General features: G+C 39.8%; 1 protein-coding gene across 12 annotated transcripts in view; it reads left to right on the forward strand.

Annotated features, from left to right (window-relative positions):
* Positions 1-12,964, forward strand: part of ABCC9 (ATP binding cassette subfamily C member 9) — a 71,841-nt gene extending 58,877 nt beyond the window's left edge. For 10 of the 12 annotated variants that reach the window (XM_048953212.1, XM_048953202.1, XM_048953296.1 and 7 more), the window contains 9 exons: positions 914-1,015; positions 3,778-3,898; positions 4,866-4,996; positions 6,381-6,459; positions 9,092-9,200; positions 9,414-9,517; positions 10,096-10,229; positions 10,588-10,650; positions 12,731-12,964. In XM_048953212.1, the coding sequence (XP_048809169.1) occupies positions 914-1,015; positions 3,778-3,898; positions 4,866-4,996; positions 6,381-6,459; positions 9,092-9,200; positions 9,414-9,517; positions 10,096-10,229; positions 10,588-10,650; positions 12,731-12,868 (981 nt within the window). In that variant the 3' untranslated portion in view covers positions 12,869-12,964. Of the gene's footprint in view, positions 1-913; positions 1,016-3,777; positions 3,899-4,865; positions 4,997-6,380; positions 6,460-9,091; positions 9,201-9,413; positions 9,518-10,095; positions 10,230-10,587; positions 10,651-11,408; positions 11,589-12,730 lie in introns of those variants that run through there. The other 2 variants (XM_048953286.1, XM_048953299.1) reach the window with 2 other exon arrangements.
* Positions 12,965-20,987: the final 8,023 nt, after the last annotated feature.

Genomic DNA, 20,987 nt, shown 5'->3' on the forward strand with positions numbered 1-20,987 from the left:
TTATCAAATAGGAGGAAAAAAATGGATGGAAAATGCTAACTTTGTAATCCAAAGTAAATATCATGCAGGGAACAGTGGGAGAGTAGGAACACCAGCAGTCCCATGAATCAGGTACCTTCATGACTGCATGAGACCACTGTGTATCTGGCATTCACTTCAGAATGGAGATACACATCAAGAAAATTGTCTGAAGCTTGTGAAAAGCCTGAGAAGTCAGATCTGTCCAGTTCAATCTCCTCAGCAATTTCTGCAAGAGCAAGGCTTAACAGACCAGATGCAGCCCTACAACTACACTATTCTAATGCTTTGAGCTACTGCTACCAACAAGCAAATGGTTTCGCTGCAGGCTATGAGTGTATAGCAGGCTTAGGGATGTCTTCCCCATGCACAGTGTCCCACTACATAATGTAGACACTTTACACTTGTCTGCCCAAAAAACATGTACATTACTCATATAAATCGTGCCAAAATCCTTCATGGACTGATACTTCTATTTTGGAAGGTAAATGCATGTTTGAAAAGATGTGAAAGAGAGTGGAAAGGAGTGGAATTCATTTGCTTTAAAAGTTTGTAATTAAGGATGTTATGCCATTCTTATGATTTCTTTTCACGTGCTCATTACATTTTTTTATACATCCTCTTCTGGGAGAAGCTACATGGAGACACCTCAGCCCAAGTGGTTTTGCAGAAAATACTGGCCTGTTTCATCTGTGTCCAGCAAGTTCCTGTAGGCTGTTTTAGACACCAGAAATCCTGGTCTTTTCCAGGAAAAACAACCCAAATGTAAGGACTAGGTGTCATTACAGAAATAATCCTCAGTAAATTGAATGTGCTGTGCCAACAGAAGAAATTTTATTATCAGTGCATTTTAATGTTGTCTAGAATCTTACTCTCTCCCTCTGTCTCATTTTAGGATTATCTTGGTGCTTGCATAGTTCTTACTGCAGCTATCACTTCCATCACCGAAGGGCCAAACTCGGGGTTTGTGGGGCTAGGTCTCCTGTACGCTCTGACGGTAAGTATCAAAGCACAAGAACTTTGAGACCCATTATTCATTTTATGGTAATTTAAAAATTACTTATACATGATTATCTTCCAGCTTTCTTAATTGTTAAAAAAAAAAAAAAAAAAAAAAAACAATCTTGCAAATAATGGATTCAAGCCAAAGTTGAAAGAGTTCAGAGCAACTTGGACTTGCTTCAGATTTTATGAGCCAATTAAAAAAACACAACCATTCCCAGGCCCTGTGTGCTCCCAAGCAGAGCAGAAAAATTTAAAATGCGTAAGAGGACCTGCTGTGCACTTTGTTTTGCACAAGACAGTGTTGGTTGCACTTGTACATGGCAGAACCTGCCAGACGCTGCTACCTCACAGGCTGTCATAAACATTGGTAATGTTTAACCAAAGACCAATGTAATCATTGCTGAAGAAGCTGAAATGCCTGCTCTGCCTTTGGATGGATTCTACTCAGATACCCAATATTATTTGTCCAATTCTGAATCAATGTGGAGATTGGGATCTTTAAGGCTAGAAGGCATGGTCTATCATGACAAGTAGCAGTAGGAAAGAGGAGGTGGGGTTAGGAAAGACAAGATTTTGGTGACACAGTAACCAAATCATTTTAACTATATTGTGAGCAATTTAAGGTGAGTCATGGAGAAGTCCTTCATGGAAAAGTCCTTACAGGAGGTAGTAAAAGAGGCTGAGAGTGCATCATGGGCATAGCATGACTACTGTCATCACAGAGAGGCAAAAATATAATTGAATTCACCAAAACAGTGGGGATAAAAACAGGATGAGGATAGTGGCAGGAAGAATTTTTGAAGTCGTGGTTGGCATGGTACAAAGCCAGCTGCTTCATGCTCCAGTAGGTGGAAGGTGGTGTCATATAGAGGATATGGGTGTGGGTCTAGCACCAAGATTTGGCTTTACCCTTAAATGCTGGTAAGCCCATCGTTGCAGCAGATGATTCCTGGCAGCTGCCTTAGGGTGGCCTTAGATCCCCTTTGAGCCACTGTTACATCACTGTGAGCATCTGCCAGCAACTGAGAATCTGTCCCAGACTTTCAGCTTCATTCTGAAAACATTCCTGGTAATCCTGCTTCATTAGCAGAGATCTGGAAGCGCCAAGATGTCTGCATTGCCTTGGCTACTTTATGCTTAATCTGTATTTGCAAACAGATCATTAGCGCAAATTAGCCATTTACTGAAGTCTGGCAGAGTAGCAAAAGTGGGAACCTGTCTCTCTCCTCCCTCGCAATAGCACTAGTGAAACCATGGATGCAGCTGGATCATTGCCTGTCTCCTGACAGGTTTTGTATCATTTCTCTTTGGAGCTAAGAGAGGGATGATGTTTGGACCTGGATAAGTGCAAGCTTTGTAGTAACATGGTGTTTATAGTAGGCGTTCAGAAGCTTATTCTCTTCCCTTGTATAAACACTGCCAACTCTATTGCACAGCTGTGAAGAAGGCTGAAGCTATGGGTGGGGCCTTTGAGATGCCAGACTCTTTTATCAAATTTGACAGAACTATGATTGTAGATACATTTCTGAATCAAAAGCTGGACAGAGATGTGTGTTTCTGAACAACAAATAACTCACCACTCATCAGCAAGACAATCAACTAAATCCTCTAAATTCACAACAAATTTTATTGTTGACTCTTAGTGAAAAATATAAGGTATAAGGTAAATGGAAAAGAAGTGAAGCTGTGTGATTTATTCATAATAAACATCTTATTTGGCAGATTTAACAAGCAAATAAATGACAAAACCTTTCTCCAAGTGTATTTGTTTGTAGGGTGTTCTCATTAACTGAACTTTCTAAACCCTTATTCAGGTACCTAAGTGGCTCAATTTTTAAAGGTGCTTGACTATCAAGAGCTTCTAATAAGACCAGTTTTTCTTTTTTTATAGGGGCTTCTACATAGAGACTTAGGAACATTCATTTAGGAAATTGCTTTACAATTATCTGTCTTGACTTGTCAGTCCTCACTAGGAGTCAGCTTCTCTAAGCTACTGAGTATTGTTCAACAATTAATTATCAACAGTTAACTTGTTACTACAAGCAACACATTTATGATTTATCAAATCCTGCTTGACTACAACTGGTAATAAAAATAAATATAATAATATATAATATTATATATATATATAATCAAAATAAGATAATGAAATAACAATGAATTGATAATATATTTTTTCTCATATATTTCTATTAAAAAAAAAAAAAAAAAGCCAACAAGTTTTCCACAGAGATAAATGAATCATCTGAACATACACAGAAGGAAATAGAATTTAAGTGACCATCACATTCTTTTCAATATACTTGCAAACAGTCAACTTTCTTAATCTTTAGTTAGTCTTTGAAAGATTAGAAACTGCAGCATTTACAAACAGTGTTGCCAGTTTTGATTTCTTCTGTGTCTGTGTGCTTAAAGAAAGTGCCTTACAGTACTAGGGAGCAAATGACTGTCCTAGTCAGTCTCAGCTTGACTCTGGGGGTATGATGTTTCCATCCTTCTCCTCCAAAAAAGAAGGATGAGAATACCAAGCAGTAAATTAATATGTCAGGGTTGGTTTTTTTTGTTGGAGTATGACTGGTCTGTTATGTATGTGATGCTGTTGCACTGAGTCTAGGACTGTTGCAGTGTCAGTAATTGACCCATTGTTCTGATCAGGCCGAAGACTTTCACAAATTTATCTGACTTTTACTCACAAACATATAGGTGCACAGACAGAAATCTGAACCCTACCCTTTTTCTCTTTTTGTGATGTAGATAACCAACTATTTGAACTGGGTGGTGAGGAATCTGGCTGATCTGGAGGTGCAGATGGGTGCTGTAAAAAAAGTACATAGCTTCTTGAACATGGAGTCGGAGAACTATGATGGCTACTTGGGTACTGCACTCTAAATTTTTGTGGTTTGGTCTGTTGTTTTGTGTTGTTTTTTTTTTACTATGGCTTGTTTTTCCTCTAGGATTGTTAAAGCAAGGACTGATTTGAATGACAAAGGTAGACAAAAGGAGCCATAAGACATACAGACCAGTGCCTGTCAACAGAAATCAAAATGCAGGGATAAAAAGCATGACACTGAAGTACAATCAGAATGTTTCAGGGCAAAACATCTATGTAGCTAAACAGTAAATGAAAAGACAGATGAAAACTAGAAATGCATGAAAATCCCTTGCTTTCAGATGCATGATCTTTGCAGCAAATGGGGGCTACAAGACAAAGGCATGGTGGTACTCAGATTTCAGCAATTCTTCCCTGAGCCATTTTGCTACTATTTATTTTGCACATATTTCAGACTGGCTTTGTTGTTTCAGAAGTGCAGCGATGAAAAAGCTTGCAGGTCAGCAAGCTTCCTTGACAACCAAACTCCTTAGTCGAGACAAAACCTATCTACATGTTTGCAAATCAGGATGACATACGAGCTGTGATAATGTCAACAGCTCAAATTGTCATGCAGTAACAACATCCTTCCTTGCACTCTCCTTCCTCTGCCGGTTACTAACCTCAGAGCACGTTTACACTGCACTGACCTTTTCTGTTTGCTTTGCTTCTCCCCATTTCATTGCCAAGAGCTCCTTAGGCATTCACCCTCTCATCTTAGGTGCCATGATTGGAAAGATAAGTGCTAACATGACCATCAGGCAGTCCGGAAATCCCTTGGCAAACAGCCCAAGCATGCCATCCTAATAGAAGGCACTCCTTTACCCTAAGTGTATTTGGCATGAAACTGAAGGCTAGGTTTCTCAAATGGTTTCATGAAGGTGTCCAGAAAGAGGGAGGGAAAAAGGAACTGTCATAAGAAGTGACCTTCTGATAGCATTTGTTTTGTTTTATTCTGCTGTAACCATTCCAGACCCTTCTCAAGTCCCAAAAGACTGGCCCCAAGAGGGGGAAATCAAGATTGAAAATTTGTGTGTGCGATATGAAAACAACCTGAAGCCTGTTCTCAAACACGTTAAAGCTTATATCAAACCAGGACAAAAGGTACTGTACAATTTCATATGATCCTCCTTCTGGAGCAGGTTGCTCTTTATTTTCTAACATAGCAGAAGAGCAAGACTAACAATAATTTGCAGTGACAGTTATATGGACATGGGTCAGGAAACACACTGAGGGCATCATTTATTGGCTGAGATCTATTTTCCTTCCTAGACACCCATCTCTTTCCATGTCCACCCCCATTGCACAGAGTGAGTGTAGATGGTGAGATGAGAACAGGTGAACACTGAACAAGAGCTGAGAAAACACACAAGAACATCTTAAATTTCAGTATATAGTGTCATTGAAGTTCAGATGAAGAGTTCTGGTGTTTCAAAAGTCTTCCTGGGATCAATGTTTCCAATCATTATTTTGCCAAAGAGAACTATTTTGTTTAAGCATTTTTGCCTAAATATCCCAATATACCTGAAAATCTGTTATTATGTTAAATTTCAGCTACTGAATTGTTATAAAATGTTCAAATCAAAGTAATATTAAATGTTACATTGCCTCACAGATTGATTCAACAAGCAGAAATAATGAAATTCCTCATGAACCAAGCAAAAAATATTTTCCCCCATGTTTAAAATTGCATTTATTCTGAGGACAATACTAACATTGCAGAAATTGGAGTTTACACAGTAAAAGAAAAATTTAAAAGACAATTGCTCAGCCAAGTATATATGTTTAAGTTCCTTGTCCAATCAGGACATCATTCAGGATGCATACATGCAAACACATTGCATACAAATGAGAAACCCCACTGCATGCAAATTAGAAACATCATAAGGTCACACTGTGAAATAAATAGCACTCTTTTTTATCGACTTGAAACACCTAGCTTTTACTATGTGATTGATAGGATTGTTTAATAGGACAAGTGGGAATTTCTACCATGTGTTACATGAGTTCTTCAGTGCACAGATGAAACCGCTTCACCGTTCAGTTAAAGGTCTCTGTGGATTTCAGCACTGCACAAACCACAGGGAGAAATTAAACAGGTTTTGCTTTATATTATTTATTTCTGAGGATAGGGCATGGTCCATAGCAGCTGAAGCATCACTTTAAATTAACATTTGTTAAATTATGTGGGTTTTTTTCTGTTGTTGCCTTCTGCCTGGAGGACAGAGCAGTGTAATAATCTCTGCCTCACACTCCCATCAGTGACAGCCCACCCCCAGCTTTTACCTTTGTTTTACAAATCCTCACAATTCAATAACAGAACAGAGAGTGTGCTTGTCACAGTCTTCTGTTTTTATTCTAGTGTCTGCCACTGGCCATTGGGAAGAAACCTTTCTTCTCACTAGCAGCAGTCCAGTCCAGCTTTCTTAGAACCACAAGTCTGACTTACAGCTGTCTTTTATATGGAACATCTTGTTTTCTTTTGCAGGTTGGGATCTGTGGTCGTACTGGCAGTGGCAAGTCATCCCTGTCTTTAGCATTCTTCAGAATGGTGGACATATTTGATGGTCAGTTTTCATTGGAGTATATGTCTCCTGACTCACTCCCTTCTTATTTCTTCAGAGAAAGCTAGGACACTTTTTGATAGATTATATCCTATCTCTCAGTCTCAGAAGATACTCAGTAAGAATGGGGCTTGTTGTGCCTAATCACTCAAAGTACGAAGTGTCCTATTGTGAGTAGCACTTGGTTCTTCCAGGAAACATCATGTACAGATTATACTTCCACATTAAAAAAAAAATATATTTTTTATTTTTGGCATTTGCTCTAACAAAACAATATGCCATTTTTGAGATAAGAGGGAAAATATGCAACTCTCTAGAGCTCTAAATTTCTCCCTAAAGAATAACTGCATTAACTTGTTATAACTGTGATAATATTAGTGGAGTAGAAATGAACTCAACAAATCCTTTCCCTTGATAATTATTTTTTATTTTATAGCATTTTCCCACAACTACATCAGAAGCTGAATAAAGGTTTTGGAAACTTTTTGCTATGTTTCCATTCCTGCAGCATTTCACTCTCCTAGCTAATTGAAATGAACTAGTATGCAGCAATAGGCACCCTGCAGTTATAATAGAGATACGTGTGAGCTGTTGAGGCATATGGAAAACTACTGGAAATTCACTTTTTTTTTTTTTTTTAAACAAAGATTTCCATGTTTCTAATTTGGTCATTGTACATCAAATGTTTGCTAGGGAAATCCCAGTAAGATGTGGGAGGATAAATAATACTAATACTTGCTTTTGTGTGGTTCTGTGCCTGTTTGTATCTATGGCAATAGGTTTCTGATTCATGACTGGGGATCCTGGATATATAAATAGTGCAAACAATTGTATTTGTGCCCAACTTTCAGTTTCTTCCTACTTTAATCTTTCTTCTATATCTTTTCTTTATTCCTTCTGTGTCCCCAATTTTTCCCAGTGGGAATGCCTAAGTCTTTTCTAATTGACACCTGTTTGTCCTTTGTGCACAACCCTCTCCACGTCTTGGCTCAATCCGTATTTAGTTTCTAAGCTGGCTCACTTCTGATTGGAGTCCTGATTCTTAAAAAATTACATAACAAGATTTTGAGTAAATTTACTGAAGCCAAAATTTCATTCACGGTACCCACTTTGGTTCCATATGTCTTTGTTATTTTTTTAAAATATTTGTATTTTAAAATTTTTGTACGTTCCATGTTATTCCCCTATTCTCACTTCTTTATTTAGTGTGTTCCCTTTCTTGCCCTCTGTTTGAACCACCTATCTGTCTTCCTTGAGTACTTGTTACTTTCCTGGTTTCCCAACTCCTCCCTACTTCTTCCTAAAAGTCCCCTCTCCTTGGTTTCTACCACAAATACATTACCTTTCTCCCACAGCATGCCACAGTAACATTTATCACAGAGTAGCCTACAAAATGCAGTATCATAAAAACTTGGAATTACAAAGTGCCATACACGCAGCTTTGAAAATCCATGTATTTGCCAGTTTGTGGTTAGGTTCTCCCTAACAAATGAACATATTGCAGGCGCCTCCCAGGGCTGCATGCAGCCACTCCATGGAGTAATCCACAGGGAAGAGTTGAGCCTGATGAAAAATACCCCTTACAGTATCTTTATTCAATTTCCTCTGGTCCATTGCTGCCCCATATACAAAGGGAAGTTTCTATGTCCAGGGGAAGTCACTGACTTTGGTAGTTCCTGATTTTTCTTTAAGGAGCCAAGGAAAGAGCTTCCTTCTACCCTTCCTACTTTCTTCTGCTCACAGAGTACCCATCCCCAGTTTCTCTGGTACGTTTCTCCAGTCTCTCCACTCTGAATATTTGCAATTGCCACAGCTAGCACACCATAAGTCAGATTTTCAGATGAGATCCATATGCTCTTTGACCTGAAGTAGTGACTAGAAACGGAAAAATCTTACTTTACTAAGTCTCTCAGCTGTTGCAACAACTTCTTGTGTGGGAATGAACTACTGGTTTAAGGAGTGATTAATGTGACTTCTTCCAGTAATCTTATGCTAGAAGAACACTATGTAGCTAGTTCACAATCAAATATTTAAGTAAAACTGATATGTAAGAATCACCATGAATGGTATTAAAATGCCTTGGAGTATGATATCCTTTTTTTTTTTTTCTGATCTGCCTCATGTTAAAAAGTTATGTTGTCCTACTCAGCCTTGAGTTCCAAAGAAATTTTTGGCTCCTAATGTATTGACTGTAGATAAATACATGTATTATGCAAAAGAAATAAGCACAGAGATTACAGACCTCCTGCTACTGTTAAAGTCAAGAACAGAGGAAGATACAAAATGTGGCTAATTACTGTTACTCTTATTCTCACTCTGGCTGTAAACATTAGGTTTCCTCATAATAAATTATCCTTCCAGTGCTACTATTAATTACATAACACAGAAGCCACTAATTTCCTTTAAAGGAATTTTGGGGGGGGAAAGAAATATGGAAAGGCAGCAATGTCACCCAAAGGCTGGATTTCCTCTGGGTTGTGTTTCTACATGCATTCACCTTCTCCATGTCTGTGTAACGACACTGAGAGAATGCAGGGGCATGCTGTCTCATCATCTGGAGCCCAGCCAAAGTATTTGCTTTATCTTTCTGATTGTGCAATTCCCTCATATGCCCTCTGCTCGTTGTTTTAAACAGGGAGGATAGTGATTGACGGAATAGACATCAGCAAATTGCCTCTTCACACTCTCCGTTCCCGACTCTCCATTATCCTCCAGGATCCGATACTGTTCAGTGGTTCCATCCGGTGGGTGTATGCAAAAAGAGCAGCAGTGTGTTTGTGATGGGTGATGTGGGCAGGAAGGGATGGAAAAGGGAATAAGCCTTCCTAGATCACCACAGTCTAGCCATAGTCCATGGGGAATTAAGTGAGGTACACAGTTCCACTTTGTTCTTTTGCAGAGGACCTGCATGAATTGTAACTGTAGTGACAAGACCCCTATTTTGTTTTTCTTTGCAGCTTCAATTTGGATCCAGAATGCAAGTGCACTGATGATAGACTCTGGGAAGCTCTGGAGATTGCTCAGCTGAAGAACATGGTCAAATCATTGCCAGGAGGCCTTGGTATGTCCAAATCACTAGGAATATAGATCAATAATGGCATTATACATGCATAAATGTGTACACATGTAAATAGCTACATGGGATCTTACACTCTGAAACATCATGTAGCAGTTAACAGGTACCTCATGAATATTCTGTCTCTATGCCAGAGCAAATAACCTTACTAAAAATCGGAACAAGAGTCTGGTTTTCCATTCACTGCAGACAAATCCTGTGGCACCTCAACATTAAAGATGGGTAATTTGTCAGAAAAGAGTTTTAAAAAAGAGTTTCTTCTTTGGCTCCTTCAATAGAATCTTGCTTGGCCAGCAGAGTTTTAGCTCTTGAACACAAAGCATTTTCCTTTTCATTTGAGACCTGGCTCATGAAGAAAGCTCGCCTATTTCCTTCCATAATGTGTGTATGACATTACTAAGATGATTATCTTGTATCCTACTAGATTTAACTATTTGGGTCATTTGCTTAAATACATTGGCTTTTTCAGGGATTTTGTTTCACGCTGGAGTAGTGCACAGAGCTTTCATGGTGCCCTCTCAAAAACATTGTGTTCTGATTTTACTAATTGGTTTTTATTATAGATGCAATGGTAACAGAAGGAGGAGAGAACTTCAGTGTAGGGCAAAGACAGCTCTTTTGCCTGGCCCGAGCCTTTGTTCGCAAGAGCAGCATTCTTATCATGGATGAAGCCACAGCATCTATAGACATGGCCACAGTGAGTATAGCAATTTGCTCCATTGCCACATGGATCTACTGGGAGAAGAGGCATCATCTGACCCAGAAGTTAGCCATGAGATCTATTTAGCAGAGAAAACTGTCAGTTTGCCATGTGTTTAGTTTCAGTTGTTTCTGTTGGTGTGTTTGGGGTTTGATTATTACTGTGAGAGATTAAAAGAATAAAAGTAATATTTTAGAGAGTCTGCTTTTACCTATGCAGCATTTCATTGCTGGGATTCTGGTTCACAGATGAAAGGTGGTGTGGAATATGAGTCTGACTTTTTGATATTTGAAGGCACATAACAAAGTAAAATATAGGAGAACGAAATAACTGAGGTAAGCCTTTTGTTTTGTAGGAAAATATTCTGCAGAAGGTCGTGATGACTGCCTTTGCAGACCGCACAGTTGTAACAATAGCGGTAAGTACTAATACTAGCAGATGCTCTGTTCTTATTTCTCAAGCAGTTATTCTTGACTTTAACCAGCTAAACATCACTATGAAAGCAAGGTAAAACTAAAACCCAAAGTCAGAATATTCCCAGATGTTGCAACAGGATAAGATGCATACTGTCAGCCTGAAATTTTGTACTGAGTGATATCTTGCAGGTGGGCCAAATGAAAGCACTGAGATATAAAGGACTTTATAGGGAACTTTAGCATCTGCATTGCCTCCAAGAAAATTTAAAGTTATTCTCATTAACAAAATGAAACCAAAGCTATGGGCTAAACAATTATTGAAAGTTGCTTCGAAAGAGAGATAAATATGTGTTTCAGCAGCTGTTTCATTTGCTTTGTCTGGAATCCAGTCTTGTGGTTAGAGATTAGAGTTATGTCTCTTGGAGTCTGGTTTCAAGACTGTCAGTGACTAGTTTGTGTAAATGAATGACTTAACCCAGGCTCATTTACAACAGGCTGTAAGATTCTTAGATATGTAAATGCTGAATATGCTAACAGTAAGCTTATTCCTTTCCAGTTAAATGCCATTCAAACATTCAGTATTGTCATTCTCACTGGAATTTCACTTCACCTTTCCTTTGCCTTTCCAAACTTGATGTCTCAAGCAAAATGGCACATATTAATATTTAGCCTTCCTTGCACAGCTGACTTCATTTCCTTCCGCTCTTCACTCATGGCTGCTCCTTCCTTCACCCACCTGTTTTTCTTTTCTTTTTTCCAGCATCGTGTATCTCACATCTTGGACGCCCATATTGTCCTAGTCCTTTCTGATGGTTTTCTAGTTGAATGTGACACTGCCTCAAACTTACTCCTCAAGGAGGACGGCCTGTTCACCACTTTGGTGAAGACTCACAAGTAGACTCTCTCAGTCCACACTGTTCACAAGACTTCTGACTATTTGGTAGTTATTTTTACCTCTTTAGTTTCCTTTCATTCTGCTTCCTTTCTACTGCACAGCTTCTGAGATGACAGTGTAAGAACATTTTTTATTATGAGGCTTCTGGATTTGTTTCATTTCTTCACTATTTTCTTGAATTACATTTAACAAAAGCCTGGACGTGCAACTAACATTGAATCTATAATGCTAAACAAATCCATTCCTTCAATTAATCCCTAAATTTCAGCCGCTTCAGTGCAATGTCTTATTTTTAGAACTAGTCCTTGTCTTATTTTTAGAACTAGTCCTATCTGTACCTGACTGGCCACTTCTTAGTAATACGTTTCTATACCGAATCACTGCATCTTGCAACCAGTTCTCTTTAAGATTTATGACCACGAGTAAGCCTTCATATCATCCCCAATTGCCATATCTTAATGTGGATTTTAGAAAACTATTCTTTGATTTCTGGCTTGCTTGTGCCCTAACTTGCTATCATCAGTCTTGTAAGTCTGTGCCAGGAGAGTTGAATGGGTGGTCCTTTGTGGAGTGAGGTGTTGGACTTGATCCTTAAGAATACCTTCCAACTCAAGATATTCAATGATTTCATGATTCTATGATATTTGCATTGCACTGAAATCAAACTCTACCTCCTGTTACCTATAGGACCAACCTATTCCCTGCAGCAAGAACCAATTTAATATTGGAGGGAGCTAACTGATCTGCAGAAGGAAACAACCTAGGAGTGTCCTAATATGCATGCAGCATGGGCAGGCAGGGTACACAGCCAAGGAGTGGAGCAGGATGCCACGCCACCTGACAGTGCAGGCATACCCAGGATGTTTCTCGCCTGTATTTCCTTAAGGGGAAGATATATTTCAGTGATGCTGGAGGATCTCTTCCAACAGCTGTCTTGTCCATAATAGCAATTAGCTGACTGAAAATGAAGCATGTGCATGCGTAAGTGTTTTCAGGCCAAGTGCCAGAAGCTGTGAAGTAATTTGAGATCTCTTCAGATTAAAGATGTAGTACAAGGACCTACTGCAAATACCGCTGTAAACAAAGAAAGCCTTTTATCGACTTCATACACCCTGGATTAGGCCCATTAATGAAACGCAGTGAGAACTGTCATAATTAAAACTTCTGTATGCTTTTCTTTGTGGCAGCATCGGGTCCACACTATCCTAACGGCAGACCTGGTCATTGTCATGAAGCGAGGGAACATTTTAGAATATGATACGCCTGAGAACCTGCTTTCTCAAGAGGATGGCATCTTTGCTTCATTTGTCCGGGCTGACATGTGAAGAACCACATGATGTGTTTTAAAAGCTTATTTTTAAACAAATGAAATGCATATTTTTTAATTCAGTGTAACATCACTTTCAGCTTTTTTTTTTTTTTTCAGAGCTTCTTCTTTATTCACAATTCCATCTCCCAAAATAATAAATCCCATTGCAATGCATGTATTTCTCAAAGCAATAAAAATGTCACTTAATTCAAAAGCCATTAAACTTCATGCTCACACGCACGCACACACACACACAGGCAGAAGTCTTGATTTCCTGGAAATCTGGCATTTTTATTAGACTCGATGACCTTATTTTCTTTTGTAGAGAGCAAAAGAAAATGCAGTGCTCTTACAAGCTGCATATGTTATTCTGGAACCAAGAATAAAATCGTGCCGTTTGTCAAGGAAGCAAGAGACCCCCAGAAGAATGCTATCCCCAGAGGGGAAAAGTTAAAAGACAACAAATCTAAACCCATAACTCTTGGGGCAATCTGCTGCATTCCAAAAGCATAAACTTTGCTCTTCAAGTTATAGGGGATGAGCAGTGAATGAGGGAAAGGAAATTCATCAGAAATAAGGAAACTCTTCCTGCCCTTCACATTAGTTCACACACCGTAGTTTGCACAGTATTGCTTTTTTTATGCAGTGATAACTTACCCCTGCAGTCAGTTCCTACATCCCTATTTGTTCTACAGAATTCTTTGAACCAAGGATACAAAACATCTTGGAATTCTGCATGCTTTGATAGGCTTATAGAAGAATACATTTTGCACAGTATCTTAAGTATCTTATCTTTTTTATTGAAATTAATCTGAATGTATAAAGTTGATATTAATCAATCTTTTTAAAAATTTCCACTAAAATATTCTACTTAAAATGGCGTGTAATCAGCCAACCACTAATTGTTGTATATGTCTTAAGCCCTTCAAATTATTTTTTTATGTTGGAACAATTATCAAACGAATTCTGCATCTTCAAGATTTTAGGTCACTTACATTCATATTTACCTCATACAGCTTCGATAAGATTGCCCACACTTGGCTAATGCACAGGGCTAGATTCTGAATCATGATAATTGCCCGGTGGACAATAAATCTGTAGGAGCTTCACAGACATTCTTTCAAAGGCAGAGTCTGAAATGCCTGCTTCAATTGTAATATTCAATGTGATCTTATTTATCTATTTTTATGAGGTTTAGAATGAACATGAAATGCACTTAAGCTTATTGTTAGAGTAATGAAAACAACGTGAAACAATACCTGGCAAAAGAAAAGTAAGACTTGAAATTCAGATTGCATTTAGTCTGATGATACAATGGTTTATCTCTTTTTTTCATCTTATTCAAAATAAAATCTTCATGATACAACTAAACACAAAACTCAGCTTGGAACATTTTAATAGGGAAAGTACTTCTGTGATTTCCCTGCTGTGAGAAGTTATTGCTCTTCTCTCCATTAATACCCTGTGTTGAACTCTGTCTTACAAAGAAAATAAAAAAATAAAGCAGATGTTTACAGTGGAAAAGCATGCTGTTACGCAGATTTCAAAGCAAAGTGGCCAGCATCAATCTTGATTTAATTTCATTGTCTTCGGAGAAAAATTAATTGGATTCATTGTTGTCAGTTTCGGTCAGTATGAAGTAGAAATAACTTTGTTTATCTGCATAACTTTGATGATGATGCGGTCCTGATTTATTTCAAATGGTGCTAATCAGTTCAATGAAATGCTATTTTACACTATATTAAGTGGCTTTGAGGGGCTGGAATTGTGTCAGGCATTCCTAAATAACTTTAAAGAGCCCCCGTATTAATTCCTCTTTCCTCTTACATTTGTTCCAAAGGCAGCACAGAGGTAAGAATCCCCTCCTTTGCTCATTCATCCCCCCAGAGATATGGAGCTTATTGAACACTGCTATTTCAATATGTAGAAAAGAAAATGAATTATGGGCTGAGCATGCCTCAGTCATTTTGCTGGAGGGATGCAGGAGTACTGACTGTAGCGCTACATACTTGTGGTCAAAGAGTTTGCCAATTATTGGAGCATATCCCTAACAGGTTTAAAGGCACAGCTTAGTTCCTCAAGCAATTAATCCTATTCAGCATACACAGGTTCCAAGAAAAGAAAAAAAAAACCAAATTGTTGTAGACCTAAGAGATCTCCTTGCATTATAGCCACTGTGTGCATGTTATAGACTCACAAAGGCCGTAGGCTGAACTTCCACTTCTCTGTGTTTCCCACCACTGGAAAAAAAGAGTCATGAATGGTTCTGTGCCCTTCCTGTATGTGGCCTTTCATCATAGCAGTAATAGCTAGCTGCTTATTGCTGCTTCTTCTACACCAGAAATGCCCCATACAACCACTGTGTCTATTACTGAGCCAAAATGCTAATGTGCTGTGAATCCAATCATAGAATTTTAAGCTGTGTTTGAGGCAGGACCGTAAGACTCTGCTGTCAACACTGCTGACAGCTAGGAAAGGGAAGCTTCTGCTTGCTCAAGATCCAGCACAGTGGCTGCTGGGATTCATCTGAGGAGAGCCATTTTCCTAAGGTTTTTTCAGGTTTTGCAGCCTGAGAACGTCCATAAGTCTAAGCCACTTGTGATCTGCTAATTGCTATTTATGATTCAAGAATTTGGGGAGCATTACAATTATTTGGACTTGACATTTCAAACAATGCAGTTACCAAATAAGATAACTGTGTGGGGTTTCTAGCCATGTACATACCACAGAGGAAGCACTGATCCATGGCATTTCCTGTGAGGCAGACAGTCCCAGCAAATTTTGGGACAGCTCTGATAAGCCAGGGATGTAAGCAAGACAGAGTCTGAAGAGAGAAATCATTGCTTTGTTAGGAAAATTGGTATGCAGAGGAGGTACCTCAAGTTGTAAACTCATTGCAGACCTTCATTTCTAAGAGCTTGTCTCCTTTTTCCAGCTAGCACTTAATATAAGCTAGGTGAAAGAATGTATTATCAAGGGTTCCTCAGGCACTTGGAACAGCCACGTCTGTTTTCCTGTAAACTGCCAGAACACCTCTGCTATAATTTAAGACACCTCCACAAAACTCAGTCTGTACAAACAGCAAATATGGCCCAGCTGATCTGGCATCTCATTACATGTACAAACAATGCCAGCAAAAATAATAGTAGTGAATTATGTTTGTTTTCTGAAACAACAGATGACATCAATTTTGAATGTGGTCAAGCAAGTCTCTTCAGATTCTTATACAATGCAGTGTCTGATTTAATTGTTTTCTTTTTGCTTTCTAAAGCAAAGGCTTTACTGTAAAAAGATGCTGATGCACTCAGATATGATGCTGCTCCTGTGTCATGAGAAGATGAAGGTGGCATCACACACACATTTTACACAAGCTACAGGCATTATATCACAAAGTGGAATATAATTTATTTCAGGCAAAAGCTACTTTTATTTAAAATATGGTGGATAAAGACTATTTTTATTATCAGGAAGGGAATTTTTTCAATGTGACTATCAAGCAGCAAAAGCTGGGGCATGTTGTACTTGTAAGCACTGCAGCCTGACATCTATAATGTAACAGTGCCAGTAGAAATCACTTCTAAAATATATAGTGAAACCACATGGCTACTTGTTAAAACTTCTCTGGAGCAATGATTCCCCTATAAAATGTGTTAAAAAGCAAAAATGAATTTGCCAGATTAGTTTAATAAAATCATCAAGCAGGGTCTTTTTCAAGCCTTATTTTAAGTCCCAATAAGTTTTATAAACTCCCCGACATGAACTCATGGTGGTGGCACGTGAAGAGCATTTCAGCTTCTTTGGAAATAAATCATTCAGAGGCAAAAGAAAAAAAGTCTGAAAACAAAACCGTAAATCAAATTCCTCATTGCCATGCAAACATCCCAATCATTTCCACACTGTTTTTTTACTGCTCTGTTTTTTCTCCACCAGAACCGACCTGTGTGTAAAATTGCGGGGCAAGATTATCAGGTTTTCAAATTATCAACGAATTGTTGTGAGGCAGAAGTTCTCCAACTCCTACAAATTAGCGATGTGCTGACGCTGTTTTGGCAGGACAGATTTGAGAATTGGCTTCTGTGAAGCTGTGGAGTTTGGAGAAGCTTCCAAATGTAATCCTTCAAGAGAAGAGATTTTTTAAAAAGTCTTAATCAATTTAGTACACAGTTACTATTAATTACTCACTGTTGATTCTATCTGTCTGGTGTTAGACGCTACCCACGGAAAGACAACAGACATTCCTGGCTAGCGATTTTCACTCCTCTGGTACAACAAGCCACATTCTGATCAGACCATAAGTAAACAGTAAAAAAGACCTGCATTGTTAACAAAAATTTGTTTCTATTTGCTGCATTGACATTCACCCCGTGCAAGATGCCTTCTTTGATTTTCACTCCACATAGAGATTTCCATCCTACAAATTACTTATAACAATGCAGCATTCAGCTCAGATGCTACCATAACAGGCATATCACATAGGCACATTTCACAGTCCAGTGCATTCATTCCCCTGTATGCATATTAGTCATTTTTATACAAAAATACATAGTTGTACATCCATGGGATAAGAGGTATAAATAAGTAACAAACAGTACCAGCTAGTACTGCCCATAAGACTGTCTCTCAGCTATTCCCATGACGTTTCTTACCTCTCCCCTTATTTTACTTCAGGCTTTGCTGGCTGTACCAGCTTGCATCCATAAATACCACTTAAACATCCAGTAAAATATTTAACCATGTAACTAAGGAACTAATGCAGCTCAGTGTAAATGACATGGTCCAGAACCACCATCCTTCAGCATCACAGTTACAGATGCCCCAAAGCTGTGCATACTTTGACATGCAGAAAGTTACAGATTCATGGCCGACAGCTATCAGTGCCTTTATCGCACTGGCTGGATTAGGCCATTGCCCTTTCAGCAATGCCAGCTATGGCTGTTAGAGCCCTCTATCAGAGGCAGGAACCTGAAGTTCTGAGAGGATCTTTATCCTGCAGGTTTCTAAGAGCAAATCATTTGGATCTGGGACCATCTACTGTTCCAGGTCCCACCACAGTATGAAATCAGAGGGCCCAGAGCTGCCAGTTATTCTGTGATACACTCTGAAGACAAGAGATGGCATCTATCTTCTGTCAATAGCATATCTCCATTTCACTCCCACTGCAGCCATCAGATAGCTGCTGGATCAATCGCTTGTAGGCAAAGCGGACAGGAGCACAGAGATGGAGATTCAAAACACTCCACAGCTCTGTGGAACTTTATGGAGACAAAATCAAATTATGACAAGGATTGCTGGCTCCTGTTACACAAGAGGAATGGGCAGAATGTGGACAAGGAGCTCAAATGGAAAACCTTTGAAACTTGCCTCTGTTGCTCCAGATACCAGCAGAGGAAAAGGAGAAAAGAAATGGCAGTTACCATTTGTCACAGCCCAAGCAATACGAGCATATATACTCTCCTACTTTCTGGTTTTCCATAATTCTGGCACAGAGAAATGACACAGTGGTTGTTCTGTTATATCTGGCACCCTTCCATCTTAAGCAGCTTTGCCAGTCCCTAGAGCCAACTTTTGGGCTCTACTACACCATAAAGTAGAACAGGCCAGAACAGAGCCGGCTATTTGCCATGAGGAAACTGGGCACAGTCCACCCATGAGAGCAACCACATAGCTAAAACCTCAGCTACCTCAAAAGAAGAACGCCTTGTCCATCCCACAGACTTAAAACAGCCTCTGAACCACACCTGGGGCATTCAGGAGAACAACATTTTACAAGGCAGACAACAATAGGACAAGTGGGGGTAGTTTTAAACAAGGGGGGAGATTTAGATTAAATGTTGGGAGGGAATTCTTTACTCAGAGGGCAGTGAGGCAGTGGCACTGGCTACCCAGAAAAGCTGTGGATACCCCATCCACAGAGGCATTTGGGGCCAGGTTGGATGATGCCCTGGGCAGCCTGATCTAATGGGTGGCAGCCCTGCCTGCAACACAGGATTGGAACTGTGAGAGGCTTTAAGGTCCCTTCCACCCAAACCATACTGTGATTCTATGATTCTGTGGTTCTACATACAATCTGTCCCACAGTGGCTATTGCCAACTCACCGTGTAGTAAGAGACTGACTTGTTATTGCCAGGTGTGACAGTACAGTATTTCAGTACCTGGATCTAATAGCTTGAACTGAGAGATGTGGGAACCAATTCCTGCTGTGAGATGAAAAATGAGATGATTTCCTAGCTCTGCCAGGCAAGGATACCATGACCTAAGGTCTGGCTCGGGTAAAACAGACACTACTGTCCCTGAAATGCTGGTGTTGTAACATGCTTAGTCTCTACAAATCTGAGTCTCAACAATGTGTAGCCTTTGGGTTTCTCTATAAACTAGAGATTTGGAAAGAAACAAACACACAGCTAAAATTACAAAGATAGGGAGATGGATAAGTAATATGGAGCTGGGAGAAGTCTTGGTGGGTTTTGCACATGGATGTAATGTGATGTGATCATCTCCAGAGGGAATGAGGCTAGGACTTTGGGCAGTATATCCTGGAGCATAAGGCATTTATTTCAACTACCCCTTCCTTGGCTCAGCCACGTCCCCCGAGCAGAGGTGGAGTAAGGAAAGCAGAGGCTAAAAGATGTTGGATTTCATAAATCAGGTCACTGTAGGGATGATGCAGTTTGGATGTGATAACCTTTTCTCTCCTTTCCCTCCTCTGTGCCAACTCTGCAGGAGCCCCAGCCCACAGGCTTCATGGGCTGCTCTCCCACACTATGGAGTTAAAAAGCATTGCTCTAAGGCCATGTCCTCCCTCATGGATACATGCTGGAGGCTGGAATGCTGATCCCCTGCAGCTCCAGGAGAGCTCACAAAGGAGGCAGCATTTCTAGGAGTGGCCAGGGAGCAGGGGGCTAGGGATTTGTGTTGCAAGCAGGAAAAGGAAGCAGAAGAGACTGGCTCTGAGCACTGCTGCCCCCCTCAAAACGCGTTCCTATGTGAGCAGGCTTGGCCCCGGTTTGCTCAGTGCAGGAGGATGCATGTGTTGTCACATGTTCCATAACGTCTTGTCCCAAATCTCCCTGGAGGAGGACCACTACAGTGACAGAGGAAGCCAAAAGGAATGACTATTTCTCTAAGAAGTGGCTCAGATCTCATCAACACATATCATTTCCAAACCAGACAGTTTTCATGCAAAATGAATTCTCTGCCAGCAAAGCCCCAGGACATCTGCAGACTCTACTATGTAACTTAGCAATATTGGACAAGGGGCATGAATTATATGCATTTGGATGATAAAGACTGTTTTTCGTCCTGCTGCTCTTGCATAAAAGAAGAAAAAAGAAAAAAAGGTTGTTTTGGGGTAACAGATGCCCTTAGTTTGCAGTTTCTGCTCTTTCATGTTTGATGGATCTACTGCCAGTTCAGCTGGGAAGAATTCATCCACACTGTCCGAATAAGGCTTATCAACTTTGTGTCTTTGTGGAAGCCTTGTGCTGAGTGCTTGACATCTTTGGACGCCTGCAGAGCCATCCTATCTCTAAGCTAAGACTAGAATTTCAAACAGAACCTATTACAAAGCAGGATTTTCTCAAAGAGCTGGGCACAGCCATAATGTGGAAATTTCAGATTCGTGTCTGAGCACTTTACTTAATCCTTTTTTGATAGGCATAATTCTAAAGTGATATTTGCTATCATACCAGTAACTCATGTGGGTGGAGGACAAATGAAACACCAGAAAGGGAGAAGCATGATGGGCCCTAGTACATCTGAACCCAAACGTGCAAGCAATTCTGACCATTTGTTCCCTAAGCAGGCTGTGTTCACAGCACTCAGACACCGTGTTCCCAACCAGAAGGGCCAGAAAAGGTTTCAGAAGATTTTCCCAGCTATTACTGAACTCTCAGACTTTCATGTGCATGTAGCAACCAAGCAAGTATTTAAAAGGGCAAAGGGGAACATTTTTGGTAGCTGTCACTCTCTGGAGCATATTCATGCACTCTAGTCTGGGGAGGCGTGTGCTGTGCTCAAAATCATGTTGCACATTATTGAACTAGGAAGAGGGAAACATTCTTGCTGACAGTCTTCCTGGCCTTGACATCCCAGTGGCCATTGCCCGGCAGGTTTCCTTGAAGCTGGTTGCAGGTGG

This window comes from Lagopus muta, chromosome 1, assembly GCF_023343835.1.
Source record: "Lagopus muta isolate bLagMut1 chromosome 1, bLagMut1 primary, whole genome shotgun sequence".
NCBI lineage: Eukaryota > Metazoa > Chordata > Aves > Galliformes > Phasianidae > Lagopus > Lagopus muta.